This window comes from Bombus vancouverensis, chromosome 9 (genome assembly GCF_051014615.1).
Source record: "Bombus vancouverensis nearcticus chromosome 9, iyBomVanc1_principal, whole genome shotgun sequence".
Taxonomy (NCBI): Eukaryota; Metazoa; Arthropoda; class Insecta; order Hymenoptera; family Apidae; genus Bombus; species Bombus vancouverensis.
Genome location: NC_134919.1, coordinates 406067 through 429278, shown reverse-complemented (window position 1 = coordinate 429278; position 23212 = coordinate 406067). Strand labels below are relative to the sequence as shown.

Genomic DNA, 23212 nt, shown 5'->3' with positions numbered 1-23212 from the left:
TGAAAAATAAAATCATACGCATGTTTCATTATTTTGAATTAATCTATTAATATTTGTTTTGAATTTTCGCATAGTTATGTGAATAATAATTTAAAACTGCAAATGAAAGAAGTTCTTACATAATGTGTATGAAAAAATATACTCGTATTCTTTTATTCAATTGCAGAGGAGAGAAACAGAAAGAGAGAGAAAGTTAATTTAGTTTATTGAGTAATTTAGTTTATTATGGTTATAATATAAAGAAAATTAAATAAATATTCAAATTAAAAAGAAATGCCTTCAATAAATAGTGAACACTATTTCATTGTTACCGTAATTTAACCAACTTTACATTCAGAATAAAAATCACTAACTATTTTTAATAGTGATTTTCTTTATGGAGATATTACTCACTGTTTTTATAGTAAATGTATTTACAATATATTTTGATATAAATATTGTCCTTTAAATTACTACATTCTACTATTTATTCAAGTTTTCATAATTATATATTTATTTCCATGTAAAATTGTTTGATTAAATGAAATGTTCCTATCAAGTGAAGAATATAGTAAATGCATAGAACATTTATTTGGCTAATAACAATCTACCTGCACTGTATTGTGCTTGCTGTTTGTGCTTACACTAGGCGCTATAAACTTCTATAGTGATAAGAAAGCTGGTGTTTGGAGTGTAAAATGTTTTTTTTTTAAAAGCATCAATGAAACGGAAGAATTTTAAGAATGTCATATGTGTACGTTTAAATAAATCGGTAATGATCTTACTGCGTTATGTTTTTATAAAGGTATGCCTACTTTTATCATTATATATTCCCTCCCAAAAAATACTGCTTACTGTCAGTTTCAAAGATAAAAAAGTACATTCATTTTTTACAATACTCAACATTATTTTATATTTTAATGTCATACTCATTATAACATTGTTTTATATATATTATCTTTGTTATTGCTGTTAAATTATTAGAAAAGTAGATAACCTTCAAATGTATTTAAAAAACTTGACACTCTCCTAAGTATTGACTATTTTATGTATAATAATTTTTAATTTCTATAAAGTTCAGAAGACGAAGAAAACCTATAATAAAGGATAATAAATAAAATATAAAATTTAGAGACTAATTTTTATGTGTAAAATGGATTTTATTCTGTTTTTTGTGTGTATATATATATATGTATATATATATATATATATATATATATATACATAAAGATAATTTTTAGAGATATAGATATGAACACAACATTAAGTTCAGTCGAGAGTGGCGGTGATAAACATCTACCAGAGACAACTGTACAAAGCATAGCGCAGAATTTAACTACTATGCAGAGTATACAAAATGTGCAAAGTGTTGTTCAAAGTAACATACAAAATATTCAGTCAACACAGACTATAGTGGGATCAGTTGGCGGTACATCTACTAGTCTTATAGGAAAATCAATGTCAATGGATACAAACTCAAAATTACCTGTAATGAAACCTGTAGTTCCCTGCGGTACCACTTCAACTTCAGAAACAAACAAGATAACAACGACGGTAGAAAAAACTTTTTATTTATATTTAAATACATTATTTTGTTTTAAAGTCTTAATAGATATCATTGATCATGATTTTGTAGATCTGCTCAGTGGGGTCCACAGTAAGGATAATTTCTCCAGGTATGTTAAGTACAGTGGAACGTCAAAATCAACCACAGGCTCAGCAACTATTACAACAGACACAACAGGTTACAAATATGCCAGCAACTTATCATGTACCACGAGGGCCAGCTGCAGTTGCCAATATTTCTGCCCCAAGATCGACAGTGGCTACCCCGATTGTTAGAGCAAATACAGGACAAGCTATACCTACCACAAGATCAGGGTATATATGCATATATATGTAAGGGTTGTTCGGAAAGTTCGTGTCGATTTTTGGCAGGTGATATTAGGACAGATCTGAATATATCAGAATGATTAAAAACAAATAACATGTGTACATATCCTAAAAAGTGATATTTCGGACATCTTTAGAAAAAAGTTTGGTTAGGATGCATTCATTTTTATTAGTTTTATAAGCTCTTAAATATGGAAGGAAACAAAGTGCATTATAGGCATTTGATGCTTTTCTTTTACTGGAAAGGCAAAAATACCACGCAAGCAGCAAGCAAAATATGTGCTGTTTATGGTGATGGTGCTATAGCTGAAAAAATTGTAGAAGTGGATTTCAACCTTGAAGATCAAGAATGTCTGGGTAGGCCCTCCACCACTGATGAAGATCAGATCAAATCACTGATCAAGGATAACCCACGCTATATAACACATGAATTAGCAGAAATGTTAAAAACATCAAAATCCAGAATTTAATAGAGAAAAATCTGGTGAATCACATTTCCATTTGCGACTCGCTGTATAAACGCAAAAAGGAGACATCATTTTTGATGATGGGGAATGAAAAATGTATTATTTATAATAATGTTGAATGGAAAAGATCTTGAGGAAATTGAAATGAATCTTCAGCCATCCCAAAAGCCGGTCTTCATCTGAAGAAAATCATGCTCTGTGTCTAGTTGGACTGGAAAGGAATACTGTATTATGAGCTTCTACCAAAGAACCAAACGATAAATTTGGGAAACTAATTAGACAAATTAAAGACGGCAATTGAAGAAAAACATCCAAAAGTAGCGAATTGGAAGGGCGTTATGTTTTATCATGACAATTCGCGGCCTCATGTGTCTTTGACTGCTCAACAAAGCTGTTGGAGCTTAGTTGGGACGTGCTACTCCACCTACCGTATTTACCAGACATTCCACCCAGAAATTTTTATCTATTAGGTCATTACAAAATTCCCTTAACATGTTGACGCCGGCGTGCATTATCGGAACGAGTTTGTTCCGTGAGGCGGCGTACATTCGGTGCCGCCTCACAGAGAAAACCCTGAATATCGGTGCCGGCATCAACGTGTTAATGACAAAAACTTTAATCCTTTGATTGACATAAAAAATCGAAAAACCTGGGAGATTCTGAAAGGTTGAAATATCCAAGTTGCGTGAAAGATGGAGAAAGGTTGTGGAATAAAATGGCACCTATATCATTCAATAAATGTATATCGAAATTTATTGCCACGTTTGAATTTTCCTTAAAAATCGGAATGAACTTTTCGGATAACCGGAAATTTATGTTATAAAAATTTATATCCTTTAATTATATAACTAAACATTAAATATTTCAGAGTAAGTATAACAGGTAAATAGAGTTTACTTTAAATATTTAGTAAAATATTAAACTGATAACCATTATACCATGAAATAATACAAAAATCCATATCATCTTTTGCATTTCCTAGAATAAATACAGCTATTTCAAGTTCTCAGTGGCAACCTAAAACAACATCAGTGGTATATGCTCAACCACAAAGGCATCCCATACCTCCAGTTAGCCGAATTTCAAGACCACCATCAACAGTGTATGCCAGTCAACAGCCTCGTTTAATTACACCTTCAGGCCAAGGAAGATCTGTACAAGCCACAATGGTCACTGGAGTTTCTGGTACTCCGTCCAGATTAATAGCACCAGTTCTTCAAGCAAACAATAGTATTACAAGATTGCCGGTTACGCAAAGCAGACCAGCTGCTCCTCAAATATCAAATATATCACAAACTACACAACCTAGCAGACCTTCGACTCAAACTATTCAAGTAAGTTATTACTCATTATAATCAATAAAGTGAAGTTGTAAAATAATATTGGTAAAATAAATAATGTTCATTTTGTATTTATATCATAGCCTAATCAGTCAAATAGACCTCTAAGTACCACAGGTATTGTAAATCGTATAGCTGTATCAGCACCTGTAGTTGGAGCTACAAATAGAGTGACTGCTTCAGCTTCAGTGTCTGTTCAGCCAACAGTTGGAAGGCAATTATCGATAAATACTGTTGCTACTCCATCAACTGGAACTGTTAGTAGAATTGTAATTCCTTCTCAACAAGTAAGTGCAAAGGTATTTGCACATTATACATATCACATATGATGTAAGATATATTTTATTAGTGCTTTGAATATTGATCAGAATTGATTATATAATAGGTGCAACAACAGCAGCAGCAACAGCAACAGCAGCCACAATCACAGTCACAAACAATACCACGTGTTGTTCAAACAGTAACCTCTTTGTCAAGCCTTAACACAGTATCACGTGTAATTGCTACAACAGCAAGTACATCAAATACAACAAGAATATCACAGCCTACATCGACTACTGTTGCTAGAATTACTGGAATGTCTTTGCATCCTTTACCTTTAGCATCAGCAAGAGTTACATCAGCACCTGCTAAAACAGTACAGGCACAAAGCATTGGACAAACTGTGCAAATCAAACCCAATCAACAATCTGGATTTCGGGTTTCTTCCGCCAGTAATGCAAATAATAACTCAAATTCAACGCCTTCTCAATCGACTCAAGGGCAATATTTGCATCCGCCACATACTGCAACCTACTATTCTTTTGAACCCGCAGGTAATTTTCATTGTCTGTTGATGTGTTTTAATGTTTTCAAAGCAATGTTTATTGAATAATATTGTGCAGGAACATATACTCAATACCGCCAAACCCCAGTAAGGTTACTCGTCGAACCTGGGTACGATGAACCTCACACTAAAACAAATGCATCTCCAAGACCAAGTATACTTCGAAAGAGAGATCATGACAATTCACCTATCAAAGGTATGAACAAAATAAGTTAAATAATGTTATACAGAGTGGTTGGTAACTGGTGGTACAAGCGGAAAGGGGGTGATTCGACGCGAAAAAAGAAGTCGAAAATATAGAATAAAAATTTTTCGTTTAAGGCTTTGTTTTCGAGAAAATCGATTTTGAATTTTCTCTCGGTACGCGTGCGGTACGTTATAACGGATTTCACTGTAGATCGTTGTCTTGATGGAAAAATTAAAAAAAAAAATGAAAAAAAATTAAAAAAAAAAATTTTTTTTCGCGTAGAATCCACCTCCTTTCTGCTTGTACCACCAGTTACCAACCACCCTGTATATACGATGTTTTTACATTTCGTGTTTTTGTATTTGATAAAAAAATTGATGAGATGGATCCGAATTTTTAGGTGCGGCTAAGAATTTAGTTCCTGTACTGGCATCTTTACCTCCTGTTACAACATCCAGCCCACCGTGTTCGCCGAGAGGAGATCAAGATGGTGGAGGTTGTCAAAGTTCAGGATCTACTACAGTTTCAGCAACGTCATCACCTGGACTTGATGAGGAACCTGAACAATCCAGAATTACCATAAATCCAACAGTAGAAATGTCTCCCAGAAAAAAGCCTCGAAAACAACAACTTACTGGAGTAGAATTAACGGAATCAAGGTGTACTGAAGAAGAAATGCAGTTTATTACAGAAGAAAGGATGAAAAAAGAGTTTAAAGAAGAATCGAAAGAAAAATTATCAGAGAAGAGACAAACTTCAAACACGCAATGTGATGTTATCAAATCTCCTACACAACAACCAACAGTTGCAATACGAACACGGCCTACACCTAGTTTATTAGGTTTGTAGAAGGAATGTCCAGCAAAAATCATTATAAATATATGTTAAAAGAAGATAATTATTTTTGGTTTTACAGGGCCTTCATGGAAAAATAGATGTGGCAGTAGACTTCATCATTATAGAAGACCAAGCGAGGTTAGACCTCGTGAAGAAAGACGACCTACTGTTGCAGAAATAGCCCAACAGAAACATGTATTACAGAAATTAAATGGTTGGAAAGTATATCATCTTACAGCACAAATGGAAGATATTGCTGATCTTGAGAAACAAGTAAGTTTATAGTAGATCATGTTAATACTTATTTATGGTAATAAAATATATATTTTATGTAAATAATAACGTTCAAACAGTAATATCATAAACTGAAATTTGTATAGGTACATGAAAAACTGAAAACAACGTTAACCATGCTTGAATCACAGCAAAATGTCAGGAATAGACAAGATGATGGTCTTGAACGTGTAAATGAATTAATTAAAGGAAATATGCAACGTAGTAGCTTAATTAGCGAAGGAATGACCGAAGCACGCACGCAGCTTATTGCTATATTTCAACATAAAGGACCTATTACAGATATCTTACAACGGTGTGGCAATAAACGGGCTCAAAAGAAACGAGATAAATGAGTTATTGTCCAGATCGAGTTAACGTAAATATGTTCATAAGAAATTCTTGCATGAGCAAGACTTAAGAGGACGTTATTTTTATCTGTGTCACAGAATCTATATAATATAGGAAAAAAATAAATGGTTTTATAAGTCTATGAGAGGACAATTATTAACTGTTTATAATTTTTCATTATATAAATTTATGACTTTTAACTTTTATATAATACGTACATATTATTCCTTTATTTTGTTTTATATATAGGTATATTTGGGCGTGCGCATATTCCTATATAGGTACACATTTATTTTTAACAAATATCTTGATACAACAACTCAAATATATAGTTACAAAGAATCGAATAAATAAATACTTCATGAAATATGAAATATATCATTAAACTATTTTGCCATATGGTAAAAACTTATATGTAAACATATATGAATGTATGGATGTTACCATGGAAATAATCTATCCTAAAGTCTTTACTTACCAACGATAATATCGGTATTCAGCTGTTTTTAATGATTATATACTTTAATAATTTAAAGATTATAGATTTAACAACATGTGGTGGGGATACAGTCCAGCATTAGACATACAATTCGAAATTAATAAACATGAAACCAATTATCCAAGTGAATATCTTGAGATATTAATTGTAGGTGCTAATGATGCAAGACATATCTTGAAAACATTAGCATCATCTTATTTGTACAATGATCGCATTGTTATGTATAATGTAGTCGAATCAACATTGGAACAAGTTGCTAGATCTATTCTCTTATTAAGTACTTGTTTAGAAACAAATTTGGGTATGTATATTTAGTCTCAAAATATACAGAGTAATTGTTTTGGTAATAGTAAAAAAATTTTGTTTGTTTTAATACAAACACCAAAGGATTGCAAGAGGCAACTCGCTATTATTTAGAGATATTTGGAAATACATTAATAAGGCCTGCAACAGCCAAATATTTGATAAAATCATGCAATCAGTTGTCAAATATACCAACGAATACAATTGATTGTCCATGGTTAAGCTTGGAACAGTTCAAGCATAAGGATAGAGATCAATTGCAAGCAATTTTTAAGTGAGTTTAAATAAGGAACTTTAAAACTGATTTTTCTTCATATTTTATAAGTTTCCATTTTTAATTATATGTACATATTTTATAAGATTCTGGGCACATGCAACATGTGACAATGTTCCTATTATGGAGTATTGGGATCAAAGAGTTAGAAAATCATTAAAAACAAGATATGATTATCGGGAAGGCGTTTTTGATTGGGATTATCATATGATTTTAAAATCTAGAGGTATTTCAAACCTAACATTGCAGGAATATAGGTATGTTTATTAACTATTGAAAGATTTCATCATATCAGCATAGTTTCACAATTTATTTCCTATCTTAATATTAGATTTTGGAGAAATAATGGAATTGCATTCACTTGGTTAGAAGGTGAACCTGTTAGAAGTAATCCAACATTGTTAAACAATATTATACAATATGGTCCTGGGTTTGTACATTATACTTACTTAGGAGACATTACAAATGGTCCTTTCTTCACTTGGGCTTTACAGGAGAAAAGGGATGATAATATGTAAGCTGCGTTCTAAATTTGTATTTGTGATACTATTGATATTACCACATTGAAAGTAATGCAACACAATAATATAGTAGATATAGAGCAACTGATATAGCTGAGAGAGAAATTATGAAGCATATGTATGAAATTAGAACTGGAGAATCAATATGCCAAGAACTTATTGCATCGCATAGAGATTCTTCTATTCTAAATGGCACATTAGTAACTGAAACACCAAATAAAGAAATGGAGCAAGAATCATGGGAAAAAGAGAAAAATAAATATAAGTGGAATGATATATCTTGGATAAATGTCAAAAATCATAAAGTATCATAGAGAATTATAAAATTATTACTTATTTACAAACCATAAAATACTGTACAAAATTAATAAATTCAACAATCTACTTTCAGATAATCTTCCATCCTATTACATTTTTATCAACTTCTAAACATAAAATGGCATACATTGGTAGATTTGATTTCATTTGGATAGCTCATAACATGGTGAAACAATTACCTAATCTTGTACCATTACTAAAAAAAAAAGGAATCATGTTGGTGGAACTACCAAAATTCTTGGTAGACGTACGAAATGAAAACTTAGAAAATTTTGTAAACGAATTAAAAAGCATGATGCACCATAATGGATTACATGAAATTAATGATATAAATTCTAATGAACATTATATTGCTAGATTTTCCAAATAAACAATTGAAGTTACATTACTTTTTCTCCTGATATCCGAAATCAATTAAAATAGAACTTCTTTAATATAATTTGTTTGAAATTTTCAATGAAGTTAAATGCATATATATAAATATATGTATGCGTGTATACATACATATTTACAGATGTCATTATGATTTGATTCAATAACAAATTTTCACGTAGTTTCTAATTTAAAATATAGATATAAATATATGATTTAATTAGTACTTCATAGAGCATTAACAAAATATTCATTATTAGGTCCGTAACAAGTAACGTGAAACGTAACATACAACGATACAAGTATACGTATGTATAAGTTGATATGAGTTTTTACACAATTGGAAACTGAAGTAACCTATAAAAGAAAAATCACCAAACGCTACGTATAGTGAAAAATTAAACTAAACATGGTTATGAGAATCATCTAAAATCGCGGGAAACGCGTCTGTCCCTATTTAGAGACCCGCAGGATTCAGTTACAATTTGTTAACATTAAGATAAGAAATTGTTTATGGAACACCTAATAAATTTTTTCAAAAGTTTGCGCATAATATGCGTTGATTTCTGTGGACTGATAAAAAATAAGTGTCGTTTCTGTAAGAAATAAAGTACCGCTTGAAAATCGGCCATCGCAGCTATTTTCAGCGATAATGAAAATTGTTTTCTGTACATGAGTCCTTTATACACAAGTTCTAAAGTTTATATTGTGTAAAACGCTGAAGAGGTATATGAGGTTTCATGTCACCGAATTACTGTCTCCTTCGATAGACGAAGATGCTAAATTAGTTGGAAAACAATGAATACTATCAACAGAGTAAATAGCAAGGTGGGCATAACAATTGAATCAAGATTTGGCGAATTGGACAGAAATTTGGGAACAACCTGCAGTAACTTTAAAAATGACCCAAAGGATTTCAGTATCAATTTTAGTAAAACTTCATCTGGTAGAAGTCGGTATGGCAGAACAATAAAATCCAAGTCTCCTAAGAATGAGGTTGCCACTTCCTCAAAGGCATGTTATGCCTCTTAAGATCAATTACAATCTTTCTGATTAAAGATCAATACTATTCTTAACAAACTATGGTACTATATGTAGCTTTCATTAATGTTTTACTGTATAATTCTTATTCGTATGTGTATTTATTTATTTTGTGGTATAATAAACAATTATTGTTTATTATACCATATAATAAATAAATGTATGCATATTTATAATCTTATATAGTTATGTACATTAATTGTTTTCTTTTTCAATTGCCATCATATTTCTTTTAATCAAATATATTAATAGAAATATGTATATATGTATTTAGTAGCATATGATATAACATTAATATATGTAACTTGTAGAATTCTAAAATGCCAAGGAATCGTAAATATCAAAATTCACCAGATAGTAGTAACGATAGTACAGATGAAAATAATACAGTTAACGATATGGATGATACAAGTGATTCTTCTACTAATTTAAGTATTATGGAGGATACTACTCCAAAATTGGTTGATTCTCCTATACAGTGTAATTGGATATTAGGTCAATTAGCATGGGCCAGAGTTGGTAATTTTCCTTTTTGGCCTTGTGTTATAACACTTGATCCAGTTCTAATGGTATATCATAGATTAAAAGGTAAGTTTTCGTTTACAAATTTATTAGAATAATTAAAAAGATTGCTTATAAACATATGTTTTGCTCAATAGTATCTTGTTTTGTTTTATGTTCTTCTCTATCATTTGAATATAATCTTTAATTAAATATTGAGCATTATCATTTTCTAAAAAGCATCTATGTATTATTTGTAACAAGTTACCTACAAAAAATATTTTTTCTTTAAATTGTCTTTGTTAGTATTTTAAATGTAGCAATTTTATGGTAACTGGTACAATTCATGTGAAATATATTTATATATATATATATATATGTATATACGTATATTTGTTTGACCAGCTACTGCCAGATCACAAACGCTAATGATACATGTCCAATACTTTGGCGATAAAGGACGTCACAGTTGGGTTTCATCAAACTCTATGATTCCATTTACAAATCTTGCAGACTTTAAAAAATTATCAGAATCAATAACTGCAGAAGTAAAGAAGAGAGATGCTAAATATGCCGCAGCATTTATTGTTAAGCCTGGTATAAAGTCAAAATGGGAAAGTGCGATCGAAGAAGCTATGGAAGTTGAATCAATGAGTAATGATGATAGAGCACATGTTTTTAAACCAAAGGAAAAAAGTATAAGAAATAAGTCATCTAAAATATCAGAGGAAAAAGATAAAACGAATAAAAGGAAAAACTCAAGTGATTCAAATGGTCCTGATTTTAAACGTGCTAGGCAAGATAATGTATGCATATGTGAATGAAACAATTACATATTATTAATATTATAGTTTCACAAATATTTATATTGAATAATTCCGCAGGTATATGAAGTAGATAAAGAGAAAACAGATGGAACTAAACAAAAAATGCTTAAATACATTGAGAATGGTAAAAATCATTCGAAACTTAATTCAGATACTCCTCCGTTATCTCCCTTAAGTCAAAGAGATTCCAATGATGAAATCTCTCTTGTGCAAAAGGTAGAATTTCGTACTGAAGAGGATGTAGATGGTGTCTTCGAAGTTTATTACGAACGGAATCGAGATATGTTAGAAGACGAATATCCGGATGCGTCGGAACACGATATTAGGAAATATTTAAAAAAGACTTGGGATAACATGAATTCTTCTTTTCGCAAAAAATATCGATCATATGTAACATCAGACACTACTAGTGCTCATACAAAAGAAAATTCATTAAACAACGAAGACGACTTATTATTAGAAATAAATGGAAGTGCTAAAGATAATAAAAGATCAAGAATTAAAGTTGAAAAGGAAGAGATAAGTGTTTCAGAAACGAAAAGAAATAGACCTTATAATCTTTTCAAAGGAACAAAGCAAGAGAAAGTTTGTCAAATATGTGAAAAAACTGGGAAATTAACTAGGTGTAAAGGTCCTTGTTATTCATATTTTCACCTTTCTTGTGTGAAACCAGGAGAATCTAGTCCAGAGCATTCTGTTGATGAGAATATAATGGATGATAAAATTCTCAATGATATAAATGAGATTAAACAAAGCAATACTGATAATGATGAGAATAATGGTACAGCGAATTGTCAATTACACCTTTGATATTTTGCATGATGTTAACATTTACTCAAACTGAATATTATTCTTAATTTCAGGTAAATCAGAAGAGCAAGAGGACGAGTTCTTTAAATGTATCGATTGCTTATCAGGTGTAGCACCTGCTTGCTTCATATGTAACGAAAGAGAAGGAGATAGAATAAGATGTTCTGTGTTAGCTTGTGGAAAACATTATCATTCGTCTTGCTTGAAATCGTGGCCACAGGTAGATTATAGTGAATGCGTGTTCTGACGAACTGTCATACGGACAAACTCAGTATGACACAGTAATCAAATATATATGTATGTATATACATATATAGATTCTTATGAGCGTATACATTTTTCTCTCGTCTTCAGAAGTTTCATTCATCAGAATACGCATCTACTGTAATGATAGCCTAATGTTCAATAACAGATATTTAACATCATATATAATGTTATTATATATTACTTGTAAATATATTACTTATTTTATTTTCTCATTAGTCTCATTGGCAAGGAGGCCGCTTAACTTGCCCATATCATGTATGTCATACATGCAGTTCAGACAATCCTCAGGATAGTCATTCGAGAGCTCCAAACGAGAAATTAGCACGATGCGTTCGTTGTCCTTCGTCCTACCATACATCTACGTCTTGTTTACCTGCTGGTTCGGTAATTTTAACTGGTAGCCAAATAGTTTGTCCGAAGCATTACCAAGCCCCACAACCTCCAGTAAACGCGGCTTGGTGCTTTTTATGTACAAGAGGCGGAAGTCTTATCTGTTGTGATACATGTCCAACGTCATTTCATTTGGAATGTTTAGGTAACTATTTTTAAAGCGAATACAATAGTTACAGAATAGTAATATTATTGATAGCAAGTCGCAGATATGTATATAATTATTGTATGTAAATATTGATATTAGTAGAGTGAGATAGTGAAAATAGTTAAAAGAATAATTGAGTTAAAAGAATAATAACAAATGGATTTTATATTTAATGATGATTTTAGGTATTGATGCTCCGGATGGTGCATTTATTTGTGAAGATTGTGAAACAGGCAGATTGCCTTTGTATGGAGAAGTTGTATGGGTTAAACTTGGTAATTACCGTTGGTGGCCATCTCGTATTTGTTATCCTCATGAAATTCCTGAAAACATAGAAGCCATACCTCACAGTCCTGGTAAATTTTGCGTAATGTTTTTAGGATCAAATAATTATCATTGGATTCATAGGTAAGTAATATACTTAATTATTGTTTGAATTAGATTAAATATGAAGAAAGATATTTAACAATGGTAGTTGTATTTTTATTTATAGAGGACGCGCTTTTCTTTATCAAGACGGTGATGCAAACATAAAACCACCAATTGGGAAAAAAAATAGGGATGATACTTATCGTAAAGCATTAGAAGAAGCCAATGAGATTCATCAGCGTTTAAAGATCGAAAGAGCTGCAGCTAAAGACCATGGACCAAGAGGATTGAAACCTCCACATTATGTCAAATTAAAGGTATTTCATGTGTACTCAGGCGTACTTTGTGCATATGTAAACACTAGTACATGAATATTGTCAGATATAATGTATAAATCTATGACTTATATCTATTTCTAGATGAATAAACCAGTTGGCAACGTAAAGCCAGCAGAGGTTGAAAGCATCGTTGCATGCGATTGTGATGCAGAATGGGAAAATCCATGTGCTCCAGGCACAGATTGTCTTAATCGAATATTATTAGTTGAATGTAGCCCTGGTATTTGCCCAGCTGGTGCCAAATGTAAAAATCAAGCATTTGTACAAAGACAATATCCAGCTATGGAACCATTTCATACCGTAGGACGTGGTTGGGGTCTTAGAAGTTTAGAACATATTAAAGCTGGTCAGTTTGTTATAGAATATGTAGGTGAAGTTATAGATGAAGCTGAATACAAACGGAGACTACATAGGAAGAAGGAATTAAAGAACGAGAATTTTTATTTTTTAACTATAGATAATAATAGAATGATCGACGCTGAACCAAAAGGCAATTTAAGTCGGTTTATGAGTAAGTATTTCTTATTTCTTAATAAGTGAAGACCAAAAATAAATAAATCGTCATTTATTTCAAAATCCTATTCTTGAAACGTGGTAGATCATTCGTGTTCACCAAATTGCGAAACGCAAAAATGGACGGTTAATGGAGATACTCGTATAGGTCTGTTTGCATTATGCGATATCGAGCGCGGCGAAGAATTGACCTTTAATTATAATTTAGCTTGTGATGGAGAAACTCGAAAGCCCTGCCTCTGTGGAGCGCCAAATTGTAGTGGTTTTATAGGTTTAAAGGTACAGAAACCACAAGTAACTACGCCTTCAACAGCAGGAATTCAACAGAAAAAATTTGATAAAATCGATAAAATGAAACGTCAAAAAAGGTAAATGATGACACATAAAATGCACATATTGTATACTAATTTGTCTAACAGAAATAGTGGAATATTGTATAGTTTTGCACTATCGTATGCAGCAAATATGTCTAGAAGAAACAGATCAGTATTTTTTATTTTTTTGTATCTCTAATATTATATTCTTATCTAATATCTTGGATCAATCATTTTTTCTCCTAATAATTCATTATTTTAACATACAAATAATGTGTAATAATTTGTAATAATGACTATAAAATAATTAGGTTGAGGAAGCATGTACTGTGTTGGAGTTGTGGGCAGGAAATTGAAAAGTTGACAGAGTTTGTCGTTTGCGATCAAAAGACATGCAATAAAAAGTATCATAAATCTTGCGTGATCATTGATGATGCAGATTCGAGATTCAGTTGTCCTTGGCATCATTGTGCAGAGTGTCGTCGTAGAACATCTGCACATTGTTCGTTTTGTAGTGCTGCTTTTTGTCAAGGTAAATGATTTTTTCAATATAATTGTTAAGCTTATTGTTTATCAGTATTATTGAATTTACTGTAAAATTAATCACATTTATCAATAGTACATCTGGATGGGAATTTATTCGAGTATAGTGAAAAAGCTGGTTTTGTCTGTAAGTTGCATGAAAGTATGGATATGCAAAGATCTGCTGAGGATGAAAAAGATTATTCGGATAATGATACTGAAACAGACAAAGAACATTCTTCTACAGGTTCCAATAGTCCATTGATCATAATGGAAAAATCAATACCGCGTGAACCATCACCAAGAGTTTCCATAATAGAGGTAAGGTAAAGTCTTAAAAGATATATTCATTGTTGTAAATTGTCGATGAAAATGAGCATTCTTCTATACATTTTAAACTTTCGTCCAAGAATATCTTACGTTTCAAGCGTTGTTATAATTCTCGTTCGTTTGTGTTATTTATATAACAAAAAGTAGGCAAATATAGTTGACAATTGGTGGTGGTAAGCATGAGAAGAAAATGTTGTACGTAGAGTGTAATGCGTTTTCTCAAGGGATGAAAAATGTTCATTGCCAATCTGATCGAACAGTTATAGACCTATGACAAATTCTTTGTCTTCCAATGCTTCTATCTTAATTAATATCATGTATATTATATTTCTATCTCCTTAATTCGTACTTACAGAATCTTTTCTGTAGAGATATAATATTTCATGTTTGCAAAAATGTCAATTATTATTTTCAATTTCATTAATATTTCTATCTGTACACAAAAAGTTATGTCGAAAGTACTTACATAGTTAATTTGCTTTGGAATTTTGTGCAAGTAAATACAATTGTTTTATTCATGTAACATTTACTAGTAAGATAATTCCAAAAGTAGAAAGAAAAAGATTAACAATGATTAACCTTTCTTGTTCTTTTTTTTTTCTTTTTTTTTAATTGTTTTTCACTGTTCCCAGCATCCTCTCCCTGACATTGGCAGTAGTGAGAAGTAGTAGCAAACAAACATGTTCTGTTTAAGTTTATACGTTCAAGTGAGTGCATATTTTTGGTATTATCTCTTTAGACCTCTGATCCATTGTATCACAATAAGAAAGAACTATCTTGTAATTAACAAATAACTTGTAAAAGTAGTTCAATTATCTTTGTTCTTAATTACTTATGAAATTTAAAATATTAATTGGTGAGTAAATTTCTTTTGAGCGTAACAGACATTTAAATACCATCATACTACACATAACTTATATTGTAAGCATTTACTTTACTTGTAGCACTTTAAGACACGCAGTTAGTTTTGAGCTTAAGGAGGGAAGGCACTGTAATAATCAGAATAGGAATATTTTTAGAAGATTTAATTTTTTTCAAGTAAAAAATATAAAGAAGTCAATTTATTGCTTATTATGATTAACATGTACATACTAAGGAGTATAATAGAATATTTTGAACCAATTTCACTCACGTTCGTTTTTAATAAATAAGTTATTCTTCAAGATGTTTTGCTAGCTATGACAAAATTGATAATTCTTCCATAGCTAGAGTACGCCATATGGTGAATACGAAATAAAACAAAAAATACAAAAAAATTAGAAATTAAAAAGTTACGTCTGTTAAATTATGTAGGAAAGCATTGGAAAAAATTCAAGAATCAAAAATTGATTTTCTCGATCATTTACAGTGTGTTACCCTTTAGGTCAATTTTCTAAGTTATATTTAAATATCATGCTTCAGAAGTATTGATCAACAGCAATGTCGTTTTTCGAAAATCATAGGAATAATTCATTTTGTCCAATAAATTGCATATTGTTAAAATGCATAGTTTCTTTTTATGAAAAACATAGAACAAAATATGATTTATAGGTTCATCCAAGTAGTGAGGAAAGTGAAGAATCTCAAAAAGAAGATGATGAAGAAGCGACGCAGTCTACTAATTTTATGCCTTGTGAATACAGCTCGAAAAGTATGAAAAGAAAAGAATTGCACCGATTATCTTTAAGATTGAAAGGAGAAAAAGATCAGGTAGAAAAATTTAGTAATCTTACATCTAGTCAATTGGAGGCTATAATCGGTGGCAGTTTATTTGAATGAACCATTTATCCTCATTGATTAGGATCGAACGACGAAATATATTTTAATGTGCATAGTCTCAAATCTTCACGATTAATAAATCACAAATTATGTAATAAGAAATGCGATACAACTGTGGACGTTAATATGAGTTAGTAGTATTTGTAATTATATGTAAACATTGTTTGTAAAACACCCATTCCATGTCAAAGGGATCAGTTGAATAACAAATTTTAATAAATTCCAATTCTGCTAGCGAAACAATGAACCCCTTATTCTTAATATGATAATTTTTCTATATACACCTACATTACGTAAGTTAATAAGCTTTCTGCATATATATGTCTATACATTGCATTTATGAACCTTATGCGTATACATATATGTATATGCACGCACGCTCGTGCATACGCGACATACGTACACGCATTCATCTAATCGGGTTGACATGGAATGCTTTTCTTAATTTACAAGTAAAATAGCATAGAATTAAAAGTAGAATTAAAGTTCGTGCATATACATATTATATTTCTTAATTTTGTTTTGATATACAATTAAATATCTATAATTATATATACTAATTCAATATTTTGAATTATATATATATTATATATATAATTTCAATGTAAGTGTAAATAAGTTTTTGAGGTCCCATAATGTCTATTTTGTAAGATATATGTACACATTAGTTAAAAATTTTCTTTTAATCCTTTTTACATCGTAGTTTTAAATGTTTATCCGTTATGTCATCGTATCCATAAAATAGTCATTATATTTGTTAAATTAACTGATGACAACTGTCATCACACTGCCTTGTGAATTTTTGGAAGTTTGTATTACACAATGTTATTTTCAAAGATATTTACTATTACAAAATAGTAGTTGTGATATCTTTACCGTATATTCCATAATGTTCCGCAAATTCCGCGTTCTTAATTAATTTATTTCACACGTTTAAATCATCTTATTGAATTGAAATTCTTGTGCCTCTTTAATTCAGTTCGATTTGATTCAGTTAAAATTTTATAATATATATTAGAAAAAATATACATTATAAAATTTCAATTAAATCTCTAATTGTATATTCAGAGAATTCAATATAAGTTTGTTAATAGCGTTTTTATGTATTTTAAATTGTATATACATTAAATAAGCACACTGTTAGAAGAAACTACAAAAGATTATTATCTAATAATTTTGTATCTACAAAACAGTTTTTTTGCAATACAAATAGTAGTTCTAATTATTTCCGAATTTATAACGTATTTTTAAATTTTGATAACGATAAGTATAAGTACATAATCAATGAAAAATAAAAGAAGAGAAAAGAAAAGAATACCTTTCTTGTGGGGTGAGCGTAATATAATACCTGATAATACCATATAGATGTAAATATAGAATGCATGAATGAAAAGATGCATGAGCTGAAAAGGCGATATAAGAATAGGAAGAGAACGCTGCATTGAGGTCACTTATGTCATTCTGTAATACGGATGCACACGCGTAAATATACGTACAGTAAATATATATGTAAGTGTAACACCGATTAATAAACGGCGTCAGTGTGCATGCATGATTAAACAAGGATAAAAGGGACCTCTGTGCAACGTTCCTTTTCTAATTCCATATTACATCCACTTACACAGTAACACACGGTGTAATATAAGCGATAACATATAACTCGCATACTTTTTATCTCTCTATGTATAAATACTCATGACATTTTTTGTTTCATTGAAGTGAATACTTAAAACTGTTATAAAACTTTATTGGACTATGATGACCATACACAAAGTTTAAAATTATAAACATATAGATGTTATTAATAATTAACAATTGTTTATGAAGAATGTGTATGATCAAAAATATCTTATTAAAAGAAGAAAACAAAACGAACCAGATAAATAATACCGATTATTATTTTTATTATTATTATCGTTATTTTTTGCATTATTACTAAAATATAACAATTAACGTTTACTTTGTTTGTAATTACTATATGCAAATGAAACAGTACTAAATGCTTCTTTTCTTATAGCAGATGATCACATATTAACATTTTTATGGGCTTTTAAAGTGAAAAATTACATTTATAAACTTGTTTTATAACTTTAACTTTAAAAGATTCTTTCTACTTGTTAAGAATAAATTCGTTTCCTTTTTCAAAAACATATTATTGTCGTATTTAGTGATACGACAAACGACATAATGTTTCAATAATCAATTCGACCACTGTGCTTTCATTAAATTGTTTTAATACATCGCTTACACGGCTAATATCCAATATTGTAATCCAAAAGTTATCAAGCTTGTGATTCTTTACCATAGTCTTGATAAAGTTTCGGACTATCTTGTATTGAAGAAGCACTAGTGCTCCTTAAGCTTGGTGGACTGAGATCAGAATTTGTACCGATGGATATAGTTTCTTCTAATGATGTTTGTTTCTTTCGTAATACGGGTGCAATGAAATTCTGACCAGCTGATAGATCTCTTTTTTGCATTTGTGCCTATAAACATTGTTTTCAATTATTTAGATATTTTTAAATACAATAAGGCCAATTGCGCTCAATATATCAAAAAATACAACTGTACTTTAAATTTTGATGTGGATAAAGTAGCACCAGTAACAAGACCTAAAATACTCGCAGCAAGACCACTGAGTTGTACCGCAGCTAATGGTGATAAACCTCTCCTTACCAAACCTAGAGCTAATAGTGCAGCTTGTGCCAAAATCGGTGCGGCTCCAGTAGCACTTGCTGCCGCACCCGCTAATTGACCACCGCCTATGCTTGGTCCATAGGCAAAACATAAGTTATGTCTATCCACCTAGAATACATAATTTTATTATTATAAACATAGCATATTTTCAATAATTAATTCAGTTCATTCAATTTTCATATATTATTCTTATATATTACTTATATATTACTAACATAAAATATTCAAATATCATACCAAATGTTTTACTACAAGATATAACAGTCCAAAGGGTGTAATTAATGGACAGGCCAAACTATACACTGTTGTCATAGTAAAGACTAAGAGTAACCAGGCATAATGAGCACCTAGGGGAAATTCCCATAATACTGCCTTTCTAACATGTATTCTTTCAGCTCTACTACGTGCTATACACAATCTGAAGGTATATAAAGCTAGTTCGGGAAACCTGACTAACTCCAATCCACTTCCAAGTAAAGCTGCAGTAATTACGTAATTTACAAATAAAGCACCCTAGAAAAACATAACAATTTTACATGTTTGCATAGATTATACTTGTGTTGTAATTGTAAAATAGATTATATTTCATTAATTTCATTGTACTAGGTACCTGATCAGGTAAAAACACACAGTCCCATCGTCCTGTGTCATTTGCTGCGTTTACCGTCCACTCTAAAAATGCTTGTGCACTGGTTAGACCTAAGCTAGGTAATATAAGAACCATCAGTAATAAAAGAAGTAATGTCTTTGTCATTACTGCTCGATTTAGGCTGCTTCTAGTCCAATGTCTGACTAATGATTCACTTCTTGCTACTAATACTGGCATTAAAGCAGCCACGCTAACTAACAATACAGTTGGAAGAAAAGATGAAACTATTGGACTCAGATTCATAATTTCTCCTGTGATTGGTAGTTTGTTTAAAGCGGTTACTATTACCTGAAAAAATAAAATATGTTTCAACTTATTTTCACTATTTCATCATAACTACTTTAACTACAAATAACTTACAGCTGGTGTAGTAAGAAAAAATAATACAATGCCCAGTGAAAAATTTATTAAAACAGCATTCAGATACCAACATGGCCTTGGTATACTTAAATTTTCCCAGAAGATATCAGATGGCATAGGTGCATAATCCACAACCCATTTCGTACTTGGCAAAGAACATAAGTACTTCCGCATAGCCTTAGCTGCACCAGATGTACCTTATTGTTATAATTATTGTTATGATTATTTAATTATATTATATAATTATTTAATATAATTATTGCTAATGTGTATGTTTACTGTTTGAATAATTTATATAATAATTCATGTAATAATTTAGAATTGATTATTATAGTTGCTTATAAATAAAACTTAACATAATATTATTGTAAATTGGTGACAGTATACTCCCTAAAAACTCCCTAATATAAGAAATTATAATAAAGTAGTAACTTACCTAAAGTTACGAAAGCTACTCCAAGAGGCCTGCTTAGTGCCACTTTTTTCTCTTCTTCGACTAATGCAGTCAATCGCATTTCTTCATTTGTATAAAATTCTTGAGCATCAACTTGCTACATAAAAGAATACGGATAGGTTTTATACTGTAACGGTTGCAATAATTTTCTGAAAAAATTACATACATTTTTACAACAACAACCTATCACTTGGCCACATGGATATGGATACATTTTCAATGGCTCCCTTCTTCTTGCATAGTTTTCACAATATAAACGTGCCTGTTCAGCACAATCTTTTTCTACATTTAATGCAGAAAGCTGTCTGATATCATAAGCCAATGTGACATCTTCCACTGTTAATGTGGGAAATACTTGTCTACAGAGAACCATAATATGAGGAAAGTAGAATAAAGAAAATAATAAATGTTACTATGTTCGTAAACATAAATTTGCATACTTGAAATAATCAATAAGACTTTGTACATCACACTGTTGTTTTGGTATTTCTGTAATTAATAATGTCCTAGCTGCCAATTCACCACCATGTTTAGAATCTCGTACCTATATAGTAGGTATCCTTTATAGCTTTATCATTTTTTATGTATTTTCATTGCATCTTTTGTCATTGTTATTATTTCAATCAAACTTCAAGCTTTAATGATAGTTTTATAACTTAACTTTATCTATGTTTAATTAATGGAACATACCTTCTTCAAAAAATGTTTCATGACGTATCCACCAATTGGTAAATAGGATAAAATTAAAATTGTATGCACCCAAACCCATGTAGACATTGGGTCCAAGTTTGATATTGTTGTGTGACCAAATGTTGCATCATCACCTTGCATATTACCATGAAAGTTAATTGGTAAAGCAATACATAACGATACAATAACCATTAAGCATGTTAAGATGATCAAATGACGTTCAAATGAAATATACAGTAAACCATCTGGTCCGGCTCGCTTTAATAGTTCCTCATCTCTAAGATCGAAATTATAAAACATTATTTAAAGTTTCACTAAATTGTTTGCTAACACATCAACATTAGATTAAATTATTCAATTGTTACATATTTAATAAATATGCAGCAAATTATTAAATAAGAAATTAATATGTTTATTATACTTACGTAACTTTGAACGCAGTAACAATCCATGATAAGAAACCTCTATCAACTTGTGAAAGTTGAGAATTAACAGAAGTTTCTATGCACAGTGCTTCTGTATCTCTACCCTCGTTATCTCCATAAAATAATTCCATCCATCGTTCATCAGTTTTATTTAATAATGCAAGACGTCCATAGTTCCATGCTTTTTTACGTAATAGACCAAACAAGATAACAAGGAACTGTCAAGATATATCATAATATTAAACGAGAATATTAAACAAATATAATACATATAAAATATATTATCTATATCTAAAAACTTATGTAATTTATAGCAATATAACTCTTCAAAAACAATTTTTACCAAAAATCCAAAAAAATTCAACAATAAATTTTCAGGAATGCCTGCATAAACATCTGTTATTATCGTTGTATTGTGCCTTGGGATTGGAATGCATGTTTCTGAGGATGGAGTTTCACGTAAAGTTGAGCTGTAATTTAAACAATAATAATCTTTTACATGAAATTTGTTAGTAAATGTTTAATTTTAGGCGGGATCCAATTAGATATATAACAAATACATTTTCCATAATGAAATTTCTACATAGAACATACAAATCTAAATTTGCGAAAATAAAATAATTATATCATTCAATAGTAAATAATTGTGTGCATATGTATTGTATATATACATATTATCTCTGTGTCATAGACAATGATGTTAAAGGGTTAAACACCTTCCAAGTAACAACTGAAATTATAAACTTACGCAATGACAAAGAAGCAATAATAAAATCGAAATACATAAGGAACTATACTTTACTACTTACTGAAAATGTGGGTAATCCATATTCATTGATATATAAGTATTTATATATGATTAAATAAATACAAAGATGCATATCAATAAATGTATGTCAATTTGACACATTGTATTAATTCCGTTATGAATAGCAGCAAGTATACAAGTTAACATAACCTAATCTGAATACAATGGTTACATATGGATAATATGTTCCCACTTTGACTCCCACTTTCCTCTTTATCAAGTTTTTCCTTTGTTCATATTGGCTTATATTAATTAGTGGAGATATGTTCTTTTTTATTACAATATTATTCAAATGTCAATAAATTTGATTTGAAATACTTAAATAAGAAACATTTTCAGCAAGTGCTAAATAAATAATTAAAAAGAGAAAAAATAAACTTCATAATTAAATATAAAACTTCGTTCTTTTTCTCTTCCTAATGTTTTTAAAGTTATTCGTCTACAATCCTATACATATTCTATACATATGTTCTTATTGACTGACTGAAGTATTATTTCAGCTACAATCTAAGTCCCCTTTTTTATCTATATACCAAAATTTGTATGTACTAATATATTTAT

General features: G+C 30.5%; 4 protein-coding genes across 10 annotated transcripts; 3 read left to right on the top strand and 1 right to left on the bottom strand.

Moving 5' to 3' along the window:
* The first annotated feature begins 502 nt into the window (after positions 1 to 502).
* LOC117160000 (uncharacterized) lies at positions 503 to 6295 on the top strand. 2 transcript variants are annotated; one of them, XM_033340345.2, is made up of 10 exons: positions 503 to 784; positions 1221 to 1533; positions 1616 to 1860; positions 3322 to 3673; positions 3763 to 3978; positions 4065 to 4494; positions 4564 to 4701; positions 5093 to 5533; positions 5609 to 5802; positions 5910 to 6295. In XM_033340345.2, exons 2-10 carry the CDS (start codon positions 1231 to 1233, stop codon positions 6156 to 6158), a joined length of 2568 nt encoding a protein of 855 aa, XP_033196236.1. In that variant the 5' UTR covers positions 503 to 784; positions 1221 to 1230; the 3' UTR covers positions 6159 to 6295. The 2 variants fall into 2 exon arrangements, with proteins under 2 accessions (XP_033196236.1, XP_076477993.1); XM_076621878.1 differs by having other exon boundaries at positions 507 to 784; positions 3763 to 3966.
* A 411-nt stretch (positions 6296 to 6706) lies between these two features.
* Dnaaf3 (Dynein axonemal assembly factor 3) lies at positions 6707 to 8451 on the top strand. Of its 2 annotated transcripts, none has more exons than XM_033340355.2 (6): positions 6707 to 6953; positions 7040 to 7229; positions 7316 to 7486; positions 7561 to 7743; positions 7824 to 8055; positions 8142 to 8451. In XM_033340355.2, the coding sequence occupies exons 1-6, from the start codon at positions 6707 to 6709 to the stop codon at positions 8436 to 8438; spliced, it is 1320 nt and encodes a 439-aa protein (XP_033196246.1). In that variant the 3' UTR covers positions 8439 to 8451. The 2 variants fall into 2 exon arrangements, with proteins under 2 accessions (XP_033196246.1, XP_033196245.1); XM_033340354.2 differs by having other exon boundaries at positions 7821 to 8055.
* Positions 8452 to 8847: 396 nt separating this feature from the next.
* Positions 8848 to 18696, top strand: NSD (Nuclear receptor binding SET domain protein). Of its 5 annotated transcripts, XM_033340341.2 has the most exons (14): positions 8848 to 9454; positions 9793 to 10069; positions 10388 to 10788; positions 10867 to 11590; positions 11673 to 11839; positions 12103 to 12421; positions 12610 to 12832; positions 12918 to 13110; positions 13213 to 13642; positions 13730 to 14012; positions 14270 to 14490; positions 14578 to 14801; positions 15443 to 15517; positions 16341 to 16477. In XM_033340341.2, the coding sequence occupies exons 1-13, from the start codon at positions 9239 to 9241 to the stop codon at positions 15476 to 15478; spliced, it is 3714 nt and encodes a 1237-aa protein (XP_033196232.1). In that variant the 5' UTR covers positions 8848 to 9238; the 3' UTR covers positions 15479 to 15517; positions 16341 to 16477. The 5 variants fall into 5 exon arrangements, with proteins under 5 accessions (XP_033196232.1, XP_033196231.1, XP_033196230.1 ...); XM_033340340.2 differs by lacking the exon at positions 15443 to 15517 and having other exon boundaries at positions 8848 to 9268; positions 16341 to 18696; XM_033340339.2 differs by lacking the exon at positions 15443 to 15517 and having other exon boundaries at positions 10496 to 10788; positions 16341 to 18696.
* An 84-nt stretch (positions 18697 to 18780) lies between these two features.
* On the bottom strand, positions 18781 to 22893 carry Tmem63 (transmembrane protein 63). The gene is made up of 12 exons (XM_033340346.2): positions 22653 to 22893; positions 22187 to 22313; positions 21844 to 22061; positions 21419 to 21695; positions 21169 to 21272; positions 20895 to 21087; positions 20711 to 20825; positions 20275 to 20471; positions 19876 to 20202; positions 19503 to 19778; positions 19140 to 19373; positions 18781 to 19054 (listed from the first exon to the last, which is right to left on the bottom strand). The coding sequence occupies exons 1-12, from the start codon at positions 22676 to 22678 to the stop codon at positions 18851 to 18853; spliced, it is 2298 nt and encodes a 765-aa protein (XP_033196237.1). The 5' UTR covers positions 22679 to 22893; the 3' UTR covers positions 18781 to 18850.
* Between the last annotated feature and the right edge of the window lie 319 nt (positions 22894 to 23212).